Below are 13721 nucleotides of genomic sequence, written 5' to 3'. Positions count from 1 at the left end.
TTACACCTACTGGACCTGGAAGTACACACATACAATTTACAAGTGTGTTATGTGAGAGTCTTCAGCTGTGAATGGATGGGTTAGCATACAAAATTGCAAATTTTGATTGAAAGTTTCAGACATATGTTACCTGGAAGCGCAGGCCCTGCTCCTTGGTTTCCTTGGTTTCAGAGGTGCAGGAGGAGGAGGAGCTGTCCAGGGAACTGCTGCTGCCTCCTGTAGGACGGAGCTGGCAGCATTTCCCAAACATCTTCACCTGGCCCTCAGTGCTCTGTGGGGTAAAAACAAAAAATAGAGGCCAAATGCAATGAACATGGGCTCATTTGGCTCTGCAGAATTCAGAACATCGCAACAATGAATTCTGAATTCTGAAAACTGAATTCACTTTTTAAATGCATGGTGCATAATGCCCACACTACCATAGAGTTTAACTTAATGATGAAAAAGCAACCATTTTTACTGCTTTGGTGCAGCCATTAAGGATATAAATAAACTTAGGCAGCCTCTGAAAACATCAACAAGTGGTGGAGTACAAAGCATATCAGCCACTTCCACCATTTCATCTGCCAAGTCAAATGTTTTCCTTTAAAATATAGCAAAGCCTCCAAAAATGACCTCCTTTTCACAAAGTGCATTCAGCAGCACTGGGTAATCTTTTATGTGTTTGCTTCTTAAAGGTTTGTGTGCATTTATGTGGGAACAGCCCATACATGTGGGAACATGTCAGGTCAAGTGGAATAGCCACACTGCTAACATAAACATAATGAGAGAAACTGACACTTAACCAATTAAAAAAAGTCACATTTTCTGTCTAATTTCAGCCTGATTCCCCAATGCTTTCACAACTCCCAAAAGTAAAAAGTCACTGTCCCATATCAACTGGAATTATTTATGGAAAAAAATAAATTAAGTTGAATTGTTCAGGTCAAAAACCATAGAAACATAACCCAGAGGCACCCGTGTAAACAGCAAACTAAAAGCAATGTGAGCTCAATCAGCCTGTGTCATGTGCCTTCTCAACTTGGCAGACTATTCAAGAGGAATGCATTTGGGAGGGCGGGGAGTGAAGGGGGAGGGTGTGCGTGTGTGTGTGTGTGTGTGTGTGTGTGTGTGTGTGTGTGTGTGTGTGTGTGTGTGTGTGTGTGTTTAGCTAGGCTCTGGTAATGGCTCACTTGAAACCACTGTTGCTGCCAATGTAAGAGAGGAGGAGAAAGGAAGGGAAAAATGAGAGGGAGACAAGGAGAAACAGAATGAGACGAGGAGAAAAGTAAAATAGGCAGAGGAGGAAGGATTATTGTTTTGGCGTTATTCTGCTCTTTGAAACACTGGCGACGTGTATGCAACTTTCTGTGTATACATTTTTTTTTACTCTCTGCCATTAATATGAGTGATTTTGTAGCTCACAAACTCATGCAAATGAAGCCACGCTGATTCTGAGCAAGCTTGTGTTTGAGTGTGTACATGGGTGTGTGTGTCCACTGCAGTGCAATGTGAGGTGTGTACACAGAGGCCAGCAGCATGTGACTGCCGGTCATATGACTCTTTCGGGAACTCGTGATCGAGCAGCACCGCAATCATTCCCTGCCTCCCTCCCTCCCTCTCTCTCGCTCTCTCTCTCTCTGCCTCCCTCCCTCTCTGTCTCCTGCAGCTTTCTTTCTCCCCTTTAATATATCTATTTCTTTCATGGACCACATTTGTCTTCTTCCCCAGCTCTCAGTCTTTTCCTTACATTTTATTCTTTCCCAATGTCCCACCAATTCCTCATTTCTTTAGTCTCAGCTCTTTCTCACCCATCCCATGCATCTCTGTCCATCCCTCATTTCTCTATTCCTCATTCCCTCTGACCCGCTGTGCTTTGCTTGTTTCGGCTGTTGATCTCTCTAAACTAAATTCCCTGAGTTGACGGAAAAAAACAACAACAAAGAAAAAAAACAACAAAAAAAACAGGCATCATGTGATAGAAGTCACACAGTGGCTGGTAAAGCCCTAACGGTGCAGAATGCACCAAAAATATTGACATCAGCACAGGCAACATTCAAATACACTGCACTGACTCCATTTATTGCTTTTCTCTATGCATTACCTCATATTTTTTTAAGAGCTCACTTGAAACAAATATTACTGTTCAAAACACACTGCATAACTCTTCTTTTTGTGGTTCTCTATGTGGCACTGATTCAATTAAAATACAGCGCTTCAGTAAATCCACATGAGTTGACAAAGTTGAGCCAACAATGTAATTTTCAAAGTCAGGGGACAGCAGGTGTGTGTCCCTGTGTGTTTCTGCGTGATGGTAAGGCCACGGACATGAGAATGAGGCCAATGGGCAGATAGACAAGGCAGCAAAAAGAAAGGTGAAACAGGCAGAATAGAAGGGGGAGGAAGAGGTGTGAGAGAAAAAAGACAGGACGGGACAAAACAGGAGGTACAGGAAGGTGTAGAGTGAGAAGCTTAAGAAATTACGAGACACTGAAGAAAGGCAGAGTATGGCAGGGAGAAAAGGGAACAAAAACAAAGAAAGGGGCTGAGGTAGAGACAGGTTTAGACAGGTAAGGGCGATTTAGGAAGAGAGATAGTGAAAGCATAAATGAAGAGTTTTAGAGACATCTTAATAGTGAAAGAGAGCATTGGAAATGAGCAGAGACTTGAGTGCACAGAAAGACAGACAGGTAAAACTAAAGAAAGATAGAGTGATTTATAAAGATTACAGAGATAATGTAGGAAAGACCAAGATAACCAGTTTAACTTATGGGAGACAATTTAGAAAGGGTGAGACCAGAGCAGAGACAGACAGAACGACAGACAGTGAGTGACACGACTGTCATGTGAGGATGAAAGAATGCTGCTTACACATGGGCTGTCAGCTGAGGCTATTATTATTGGAGATAAGAGCACCAGAACAAACCGGTCAGGGTCAGACAGGAACACACAGCCACGTTATGAAAATATTAAGCACATTATTCAAAATTACAAGGTAAAACGGTGGCGGCCGTATGCCATCGTTTGCTGGAAAAGTCAGCTCCTGGGTGATGTATGGTAGAGGCCATACACCACTAGATATTGATATGTTTAAAAGCTATTGTTGCACACACCCTCATAGCGACTGCTACGCTGTAGTAAAACACTTACTATCATCATGTCTCACTGGCTGACATGGGTGTGTTGACAATTAACCAACATTGAGTCTCATGCACTCACTGACTCACATAAAGGGACTACCTGTTTGATATACAGTCAGAATTTAAAGGTGATATCTGCCTTCAGCCTTTTCCTGGAAAAGTGACATGTAGTTTGTACAGTGTACCTTTTCTTTTAGAAATTGTAGAGTAAACAAGGCCTTGGATGCGATTGACCCAGTTTTGGTAACATCACATCATTAACTTCTGCCCTTTTATAATGAGAAGAAATCAAATAAGTGCACAAACATCTGAGTCATTAAAAAAAGCCACATCACAAATGGGACTTGCACCCTGTCAAACAGGACACATTCCCTGCCTTCCACGCTGGATTCCTTAGTCAGACGCTGTTAACTGTAGGGCTGTGAGGCGTCCTACAGGATAAGGAGGATAAGGTGCAGCCTGTGTCCTCTGAACACCACGCAACAGTCACATGACTTCTGTTGCATGTCACACCTCTGTGACTGCTTATGTCTGTCTTTCTACTCTTATCACTGTTCATGCCAAGATTTTAAAAAAATTTAATGCTACCTGTCTGGGAGGGAACTGAGCAAAAAAGAAACAAATGTACCTGTGACTGATAAAGCTAAAAAAGTTTAAGTATAATAATAAAATAAATAGGTTGGATAAGAAAGGGGAAACAAAGTAGCTCTTCAAACGACATTCTGCAATATATTTCCACACCTTGTTTCCTATTAACGTAATCTTTCAAGTTTCAGATTTTTACATAAGACCTGCAGCCACTCTATTGCAACAGGAACAAACATGTCTTTTCATAGCCATCTACAAAACCAAGGATGGGCTTCCAAATGACCGACCATGCACGTACGCACGCACGCACACACGCACACAGACAGACAGACAGACATGACTCACAGTGATTGGGGTTTCCTCTGTGCCCCTCTTTTTGGCATTGGAGTCGAAGAGGACATTTCTGCCACGCCTCTCGCAGTCCTGATAGACGATCAGCCTGATCTGACTGGGCTCCAGCTGGGGGATTGGCCAGCTAAATGGAAGAAGAATGGACAGATGAGAGAGGGATTAAAAAAAAAAAGAGGTGAAGACAGAGAAAGCAGAGTGATGTTGAAAAAGGAGGATAGGAGAGAGAGAGGATGGAAGGTGGGAGGGTGAGAGAAAATAATGCACTTAGTACAAAAGGCTGATAAAGCAGCAGAAATCAGTGAGATCAAACAGAGTATTTCAAGCACTTGTGTTTCTTCCAGGAAATTTGCACTTTTGTGAACACTTCCAAAACAACTTGGTGCAGTCTAGGACTGAATAAGGCAGGGGAGCAACAATATAACTTTGTCCACTGCAACTACCAACTCTGATAATAAACCTTTTAAATTCTGAATCTGATAACTGTGTGCTGACAAAAGTCTTTACTTTGAGTAAACAACACAGAATAATGTTTTGTCATTTTTTGTCCTTTTTTGCTACTGAAAACTTTGAAAAACCTCCTACTTGCCTACAAAGGCAATTTTTGCATCCCCCCAGGAGTGACCAACAGTTTTATAATGATTTTTTTTTTTCACAAAGCCAGTAGAACTCCTAATACCTTTACACAAACTCTGAGGTGTTAAAAATAATTTCAATTATGTAGTTCCCCTTTCAATCTGAAACTGATTTTGCTGTGAAACATATTTAAGGCACAATAGAGTTCCAAAGGAGTAGACAATTTCTGCTAGGTATCTGCCAGATATCCATATGACCAGAAAATTGGCCTTGAGCAGGATGATGTTTAAACAAGGTTTGACGTACGAGCAAGCTTAAAAAAAATCATGCCGCTCAGTGGGCATGGCAGAGCCAACATACTCCATGCCATAGCTACCATTCATCCATCTCATACCTCAACCAGTAGGGAGCCACAAAGATATGTCAAGACCACCTACTACCCACCCACCTCTACAGACTTACAGGGTACCCAGTTAACAAGCAGCAGCTTGAGACACTCCAGGGAATATATGCCAGTACTACACTGTTTGCAGCTCCTCCCTGTTGTACGTTCATACAGTTTAATATGTGAGTCACCCAGTATAACCAGTCCGCAGCTTTACTAGATGAACTGAGTCACTATTAATACATGGCTCAAAGCAATGAGCCTCATTATACATGTTAATGTAGAGTGGCTGCACCAGTAATTTTCTGTAATCAACTGATTAGTTGATTGTAATTAAGATATCTGTCAAATTTTATCGGTGTTTCTTTGCAGCACCACACCTCAAAACTTCCAAAGTTATAATACTTTATTAATATTCACCTTAGAGATTTCTGGATTTGTTTTGAAGTGTGTTGGAAAAAGATTATGTCAACATTGTATTTAATGAGAGTTTAGCAACAACTGAATCAACGTCTCATGACAGTTTACAGATTCGATTGCATACCTACAGTGTGGTTTGATCACAGTCCCGATGAAGCAGATAAGCTGAGTTTCAACAAACATTAAACACCCCCTCCATAAATAAGGTGTTTTTTTTATATGCACCTATATACACCTACCAGGAAATATGCGCTTAGCACCATAGCTGAGTGTTTCTGCCGTGGACCTGCAGTGGAGCAATGACAGCCTCACAACCATGAATTCAAACAGCTAGGGTTTCATACATCACATACCTAAGTAACCAATCATGGCAACTTGCGGGGTGGGGCTTTCTGAAGGGGTATCGGAGGACAAGCCAGGTGTATCTATATATCTGTATTTTGCAAGCTTTGCCTTCAAGTTTTACTGTTTTGAAAATGATGTCAGAGACGTGTTGTTTTTTTGTTGAAAAGTTGCAAAAGGAGAAATGGTAAGCTTTCATATATTACCAAAGGATCTGAAAATTCAAGAGCCAAATTTTAAAAGAAACAAGCTTCAAAACTTATATTGATGCTTTTTCCATACATTTTTCCTGTGGACACAGTGAGTTTGAGCCAACATGTTGGTTAACTGGAAAGTTTATTTTTCTTGCATTTTATCCGTTGACTGTGGCCAACAAATCTGCAGTCAGCAGATGTTATATGGCAAACGTTACTCAAAACAGCTTGCCAGATAGCTATGCTGCTGAATTAGATGATGGCTATATTCATTATGATACTTCTGACAAAACCTCACACGACTTTGGGGTTGTTCATGAAGAAAGCATGTCATGATAAAGGTCTTCCTGATAGGCTGCTGGGATAGCATTAGCATGATAACGTTAGGTAATTTAAAAGCAAATCACATGAGGGATTTCCACCAGAAAGTGGCGTCTGTGTAATGAGCAGAGTCGAAGGTGTGCAGGTATGCTCGAGCTGCAGGTGAACAGCGGATGGGTGGGTTGAGATAAAGGAGGGGGCTATTTGCATAGAGATGCACATAGATCCATGTTGCATCAAGCCAGTTTACGGTATTACGGGATTCTTTTTAATGGAAAAACATCGAAATATTATGTAATTGTGCTGTACAGAGGTGAGTTTTTAGGAGTTCAATCAATGCAAAGAGACAAACTTTAACTATTATAATATATAATTTGTTTAAATTATTTTTAAAAAATCAACTACTAGCGATGAAGCCTCCATTAGTCAACAATCGAATAACATGGTGCTGCTCCAGTTACGACAACGACTATCCTTAAAAAAACTCAAGAGGAACCATTTGCAAAATAATGGATAAGATTTAAAGCCATATTGGAGATCTGTGGTATTAGATTTTAAACTATTACAGATTTTAGTCCTGCTGCATTTCTTCTGGCAGGAAACACTGTCCAACAGTTAAGTAACAGTTAAGCTGCTGTTACTGGCAGCCTCTGCTCCATAGCTGTTGCTAGGTAACGTGTGGGTTCATTCAGCTCATCGTATTAATGCTGGTCATCTCAGGTAATACAGTGAAGGATGTTGTTGCATATTTTCATATTGCTGTGGGTGCAAGCAGGCCTTCACAGAGCTCTGGCAGTCCTCTCTGCTTCTGAGGAAACTCTGTCCTCCGTGTGATTTAGTGGGGGCAATAAAGACGATGGGGGATTGGACCAACAAATAGACAGTCGAGCATTTCTGTCTGATCTGATGGATTGGTGGGTCAGGCAGATGGACACAGAGCTGGACCTAATTATAGCCTTTTATTGGGGAGTAGGGTGCGTCCCTAAACACAAGTGTTTATAGTAAATGGGTTGGTGGGGAGGGGAGAAAAGGAACAGTTAAGTCCATTTCACTTGCCAACAAAACAGCACACACAAGCCAACATTCAAAAGCAGCATTTGGTCAGTCAGCTTTGATGGGGCAGGGAATACCTTTGTGTTAGTATACCGCTGTGTGTGTGTGTGTGTGTGTGTGTGTGTGTGTGTGTGAGAGAGAGAGACAAAGAGAAAGTCTACGTTTGTGTGCATTCCCATGCATGTGAGCTCCTATTTACCAAACACTGGTGTCAAAGAATGACCAGCATTCTTGAAGGAGACGCGGTTCAGTCTTGCTGAAGCTGAAGCTTACTTTGTTGTTACTTGCCAGAAGCACTGACTACCAATATAGACCAAAACCACCATCTGAATTTAAATTAGGTTTTGTGGGCATTCAAGTAGGCCTGCCCCATAAAACACAATGATTCGAGCCATCAGTCGAGAAAACCCCAAATCCACTCGCATTCTGGTCAGTCAAATCTGTGCACCTTTATGTTTTAGCTGTCACTGTATACAGAGCAGTGCAGAAGCAGCTACATGGCAGGTTATAAACTTTATAGACCATGTTTGAAATCTCCACAAACTGCCATGTAATCTAAGTTGATGTGTGACATCATTAGAGTTCAAAGGGTCACACCGGGAATGTGCCCAAGCGAGAAGAGCTTGGTCAGGTTAGTGTACTGTTAAACACTGTTGAGTGGTGTTCAATAAAATTCATAAAACGTTCTTGCAGTAGTTGTCAGGGTTATTGAAAGAACCCAACACGACATAAACCACAAAACTAACTGTGATGAAGCAGAGCGAAGTGATAGAAACGGGAGGCAGCGTGAGACCAGACCAGACTCCTCCGCATTGTTCCATCGATGACTGTCAGCTAAGTCGGCTGAACCACTTTTAAACCAGACGGTGGTACAACATCCTCTATTACCATCTACTATGACTTTGGCTAAGCGCGGTCAGCAGCCCAGCAGGAGAGATGCTCTGTGGTGGACTAGGATTTTATAACTGAACTGTATGGAGAACACAGACTTTTCCTTTCTCTGTCTGTGTAGAAATCTGATGTTTTTCACATCACAGGTCACAAAGACAGGCATTAAAATGTGAGTCTTATGGGTAAAATATGAGACTCATGCAGGCTGACTGTGTGAACTGGGGGACAAAAAAAGAACAATCGAATACTCATATTGAACGGCCAAATCCTATTTGACTGACAAAATTCGGAGTACAGCCCTACATTCAACAAAAGGAGCCATATTGCAATGCATGCATGCATGCTGCTGCGCAGTTGCCCTCCTTGGCATGTCTGTCCATGCATGCCTGTGTGTGTGTGTGAATTGATAAAATATATACTGTGGCTCCTGGCTATGTTCTCCAGTTGTTCAAAGTATGTTGTTGTCCATAAGATGTAATATCAGTCAGTACAATACAATGACATTTATTTTGTAGTTGCAAAGGTTAAAGTTAAACTTCACAAAAAAAAAGTAGAGAGTATAGATAATGCCAAAATCTCTTTTTAGAGTAAATGTATTGAGCCAACCTTTGGGGCTTAAAATTCAATTGTCATGATTGTCGCAGGTACACAGGTTAATGGTGACAATGAGGCAGTAGTCCATAATTTAATGACACCCCACTGAGCAGACTGACTCAACCTGTGCTCCTTCTTGACCAATATTCTGTATGTGTTGCTGATTGATCTAATTACATATATGATACATGATACATCCAGCGTTTGTACAGGTTAAACGGGAGCAACACAGTCCATTTCAGAAGCATACTGGAAGCGTCTCTTCACTCTGCTCCACTTTAAATAAGCAGCTAGTGTATTTTTGATGGAAGCCATGCCGAGTCAGACACAGGAACGGCATAAGAAATCTGGTCAATTTTCAAAATAAAACAATCCCATACAGACTCCTGATTATATTTCACGTCAAAGCAGACACAAAAAGAAACCATGGTCTTTCATTGAGGAAAAAAAATATCTTTTTTGCAACTAGCATTGACTGATTCAAACTTTTTAGCCAATATTCACTTTTCTTTACTATCTTCTTCTATTACTATTCTAAAGAATGAAATACAGTGTAGCTCTGAAGTTACTTTATTTTATTTACTTTCTGGTAAATTATAGGTGCAACAATTGCAAAAATAAGATAATGCACTGCATTCAAACCCAGAAGAGAACTGCATAATTTAACACCAAGTTCACTGCTCCCTTTGTTTTAAACATAACAGAGAGAAAACACGTGAGAGATGCAAGGAAGAAGGAATAAACACATGACTGAAAGCTAAAAAGACAGCAAAAAACTGTTTTTTTTAGAAGCAACAGCAAACAGAGTGAAAAATCTCTCCTAAATTTAGAAAAACACAAAGAGCAAAAATATAGATGCTGTTCACAACAACAGCGGGATTGAAATAACAAGGGACAAAGAACAAAAGCTGAGAACAACAAAAGAAAATAAGACTGAGAAAATACAGCGAACATTGAACATCAATGGAGAGAAAACCAGCATTAAGCTTAGATAGTGAGAGAAAATGGTCATAGAAAATCAAATGCAAAAAAAAAATCAGCAATAGACAGAAAGACATTTGAAAAAAAGACAAGGCGAGCGCAAAGGAGGAAGTATCCCATCAGTGAGCTTGTGACAGTCACAGCGTTGACAGAAGAGAGAGTCATTCATAAAAGCAGCACATGACTTCATGACTGTTACATACTTGTACTGCTTTGACCTCAACTGTCTGAACCGAAAATGACTCAAAAATACTCTCACATATACATGTATTAATTTCCTTAAACTACCTGTTGATCTTATGAGAACAGCCACAGTTTTATTTAGACTACATTTGAAAATGCCAAGAGGACAACAAGCATGGCCTTAACTATTATTGAAATGATTCACCAACTTCCTTAAAGTTATCACATCTGAGAACACATATGCAAAACACAATCTCCATTTGAACTAAAGCTCCACTCTAACACATATATGCTACAAAGTAGTTTTTTATCCATCAATAAAAAAGACAAAAGGCATGCTTCACCATAAACCTGTCATTCTTCATTATATAACACTGACCTCAAATGATAGAATCAATCTCTGTCATCACCACAACGCCTGACGCGCGTAAAACAACAGCCGTGCTATGTCAAACTGCAAGCGCTGTCCATCTGGAAACAGCCACAGGTTGCCAACACTTCAGCAGAAGGCAAAACTTAAACAATGCAAACATTGTTCTCAAACCTCCTTTGACCAACAACACCATGCCCACTTGGATGCATGTAAGCCTGGTTAAATATTACCGACTCCTACCTGGGCATCATTGCGAGTCTGCCAGTCTTTCCCCAGCCCTCTCCCTCTCTCTATTCCTCTCTCTATTCCTCTCTCTTCTCTCCTCTCCTCTCTCAGCCAAAGCAGGGTCTAAGAATAGCGGTGAACTAAATTCACACAACAACATGAGACTGTCAGGTGATCGCAGGAGCACTGTGTGTGCTGGACAGTACAGAGGCAGCAACAGCAGCGAGCCCGGACTGCTGACTGCCACAAAGCACTGTGATAAGAGAGTGACAGTGGGGATTTGTTTGTGTGTCGTTCCTTAATCCCAGTCTTTTTGTTCCTCTCTCCATTGTGTTCCCTCTCCCCTTCTGTCCATCTTTCCTTTTTTCAATGCATTTAAGACACACATGCAAAAATGTATAACTTCTCCTCTTAAACAAGTCTGAAGAAAGAGCAGCGAAGCAAATATCTTAAAGAACCCATACTTTTATAAGTGAAAGCTTCTCAGATGTTGATTTGTTAATTCTCTACACATAAAAGGATAGTGGTTAGTTTTGTGGCAGCTTGCTGAAGTCTGTAGCAATGCAAGAAAGTGATCAGCAGAGAGAACTGAAACTTTTGGATTTGCCACAAGTTCCTGAACTCTGACTGTGGGTAAGGTCTAGTTTCACACTGCATCATTTGAATAGTATGGGTACCTAGAAATAAATTGTTTTACCAGGAAGTTGAAAATTTATATATAAAAAAAGCCACATGAATAATTTCAGATCAAAAAAGAAATGTGGCATTTTCAGTCCTTTTCATATATTAAGCACTGATGCTAACAAGACAGACTGGTTGCACCTTTAGAGCTGAAACATTCCTCTCTTCAGTACCCTATCATCGAGGATAAAGAGGCACGCATCATAACTTTGTGCCTCAGAGATCTCTGAACATACAAATTTAATCTGTCAAGCTCTTCAGTAATGAGCTCAATAGAAATTGATTGGACCAACATTTTTATAATAATTTAAGATATCAATATTGCAACATCTAATTATATTAATAAGTTGTGAAATGTAGCTAAAACATACTGATATTGCAGATTTATTTTACATCAGAGATCATATCTCATCAGATCATCTTGTACAACAGACAATTAAGGGTTTGCGGAATAGAAAGCGTATTGCCCAGATGTCAGGCATCAACTGTGATACACAGGGAAATTCAATTGCATACTAGTCACATATAATGATAATCTATGATTCCTGAAATGAGAAATGTAATTTCATCTGACAGTGCTACAAAGTCTGCAACAGCGAAGCATCCATAGCAGCTCCTGGGCAAGGTGTACACTGATAAAGGTCACAACAAAGCAATCAAGTTTCCTTGACTGCAGTGAGTCTGACATCAGCCTACTTACTGACCTCAAAGAGGCCTCACTTTCTCTCTACTGCCACTGGAACATCTGTGCGTGTGTGTGTGTGTATGTGTATGTGTGTGTGTGTGTGTGTGTGTGTGTGTGTGTGTGTGTGTGTGTGTGTGTGTGTTAGTGTTTGTCAGAGACAGAGAGACAGTTACATAAATATCCCCTCAATCCGAGCTGAGTGACGTTCTTCCGGCTGTGTGTGACAGAGGTTTCTGTTAGGTCCAGCAGCTTGTCCTCCAGCCATGACACAGTATTGTTAGACATTTTTGAGCCATTTCTGCTGCAAACAATGTTGTAATTAAAAAGATTTTGACTGTACACGATTACATAAATAATTACATTACTACAGTGAGAAACCAATCGTCTCGCTGATCTACTTTCTGGGTAATTCGCATTGTGACATTTAACTTGTAAAGTCTTGTATCAGCTTGGGGTAGTTAGCATTTCGCTGCTGATGTTGTCAGCCACTGCAGATGGTTTGACTCTGCTGGATTTTACACTATAGCTATTGAACAGACATGAAACAGACTGGCGGCAAGGAAAGGGGGCAATATATGGCAAAGGTAAGGAGTGAAAACTGAAACCACTGACACTGAGCACAAAACATCCATGTGTGATATCTACCAAACCACACCAAGAGCATTCCAGATGATGCATGATTAGTTTTCCATAAAGGCAGCCTGCTCTGGTGATGACTAAGGTGACCTGTCCTGAGTGAATGTTCATTGCACATCAATACGGCCAAACCAATTACCTCCACACTCTTAAACTGACTGCATGGTAACTGTATGTTTAGCTATGTGTCTCACATCAGTCCCTGCATCCTGACAAAGTGCTGATGTATCACAAGTTTAATGCATTCAAATAATACACATGTATGAGTCCCAGCACTGCAAGCTGCAGTTCATTCATGCTACTTTCCCATGAAGGCAGTGCACTACTACTGCTAGATATGCATCACTGGAGTGACACAGAAGAACAGTAATCACATCTAATCTTTTAGATATCGCTAGCCTCATATGGGCACTTTCTGCATGCATTTGCTAAGAAAAACGTAGACACATTGATACTTCCCAAGGTCGGCTTCTCAAATTTGACACCTTCGATGTAGGGATTGTTGTATACCAGTGTAATGCTAGAAGGACTGAAAATTAACCCCTGATAGATGCAACACTCATTTGCTGCTGGAGAGGCCAAGTCCCAATTTCTGCAGGGTGAAACACAATACAGCATACACATCTTGTTACACTGACGCAAGGGCTGCACTTCCTTGAACTAAGGTTTTGCTCTAACTAAATTCTTTAAATTCTTTTTTTTTTGTAATTTCTTCTTTAGATAGTGATTGCTGGAGAAAGACAGGAAAGGCAGGGGAGAGAGATAAAGGGGACGACATGCTGCAAAGGGTCCTGGCTGGAATCGTGCTACCGGGGCACCCGGCTCTAACTAAATTCTAACCAACAGCAACTCCCTCAAGGAGCTGGCCCACATGATTTGACAGCACCTGACTACCTGCATACCTGCTGGTTTCTCTGCTGGCTGTATTGCATTAAGGACTTCTGCATTCCAACAAGCACATGATTCTGAGTGGGTGAAGATGCTGCAACGCCCTGAGGCTTCTGCACTCACAGATACAACACAGTCAAACATCAACTGGTTGACTGAGCAGACTCATATAGCCAGAGGCTGGTATCAGCTTGAATCAAGCTGTACATTTTCAGGGTCAAAAAGAGACCAAGTTCAG

At 41.0% G+C, this 13721-nt stretch overlaps 1 protein-coding gene across 2 annotated transcripts in view; it reads right to left on the bottom strand.

The window, feature by feature from the left end:
• Positions 1-13721, bottom strand: part of fnip1 (folliculin interacting protein 1) — a 42477-nt gene that overhangs the window by 22952 nt on the left and 5804 nt on the right. For both annotated transcript variants that reach the window (XM_041952522.1, XM_041952523.1), the window contains exons 2-3: positions 4053-4182; positions 131-271 (exon numbers count right to left, since the gene is read on the bottom strand). In XM_041952522.1, coding sequence (XP_041808456.1) covers positions 131-271; positions 4053-4182 — 271 coding nt within the window. The remainder of the gene's footprint in view (positions 1-130; positions 272-4052; positions 4183-13721) is intronic.

Source organism: Chelmon rostratus, chromosome 14 (assembly GCF_017976325.1).
Source record: "Chelmon rostratus isolate fCheRos1 chromosome 14, fCheRos1.pri, whole genome shotgun sequence".
NCBI classification, from domain to species: Eukaryota; Metazoa; Chordata; class Actinopteri; order Chaetodontiformes; family Chaetodontidae; genus Chelmon; species Chelmon rostratus.
The sequence above is the reverse complement of the archived record's forward strand: the minus strand, read 5'-3'. Positions and strand labels throughout refer to the sequence as shown.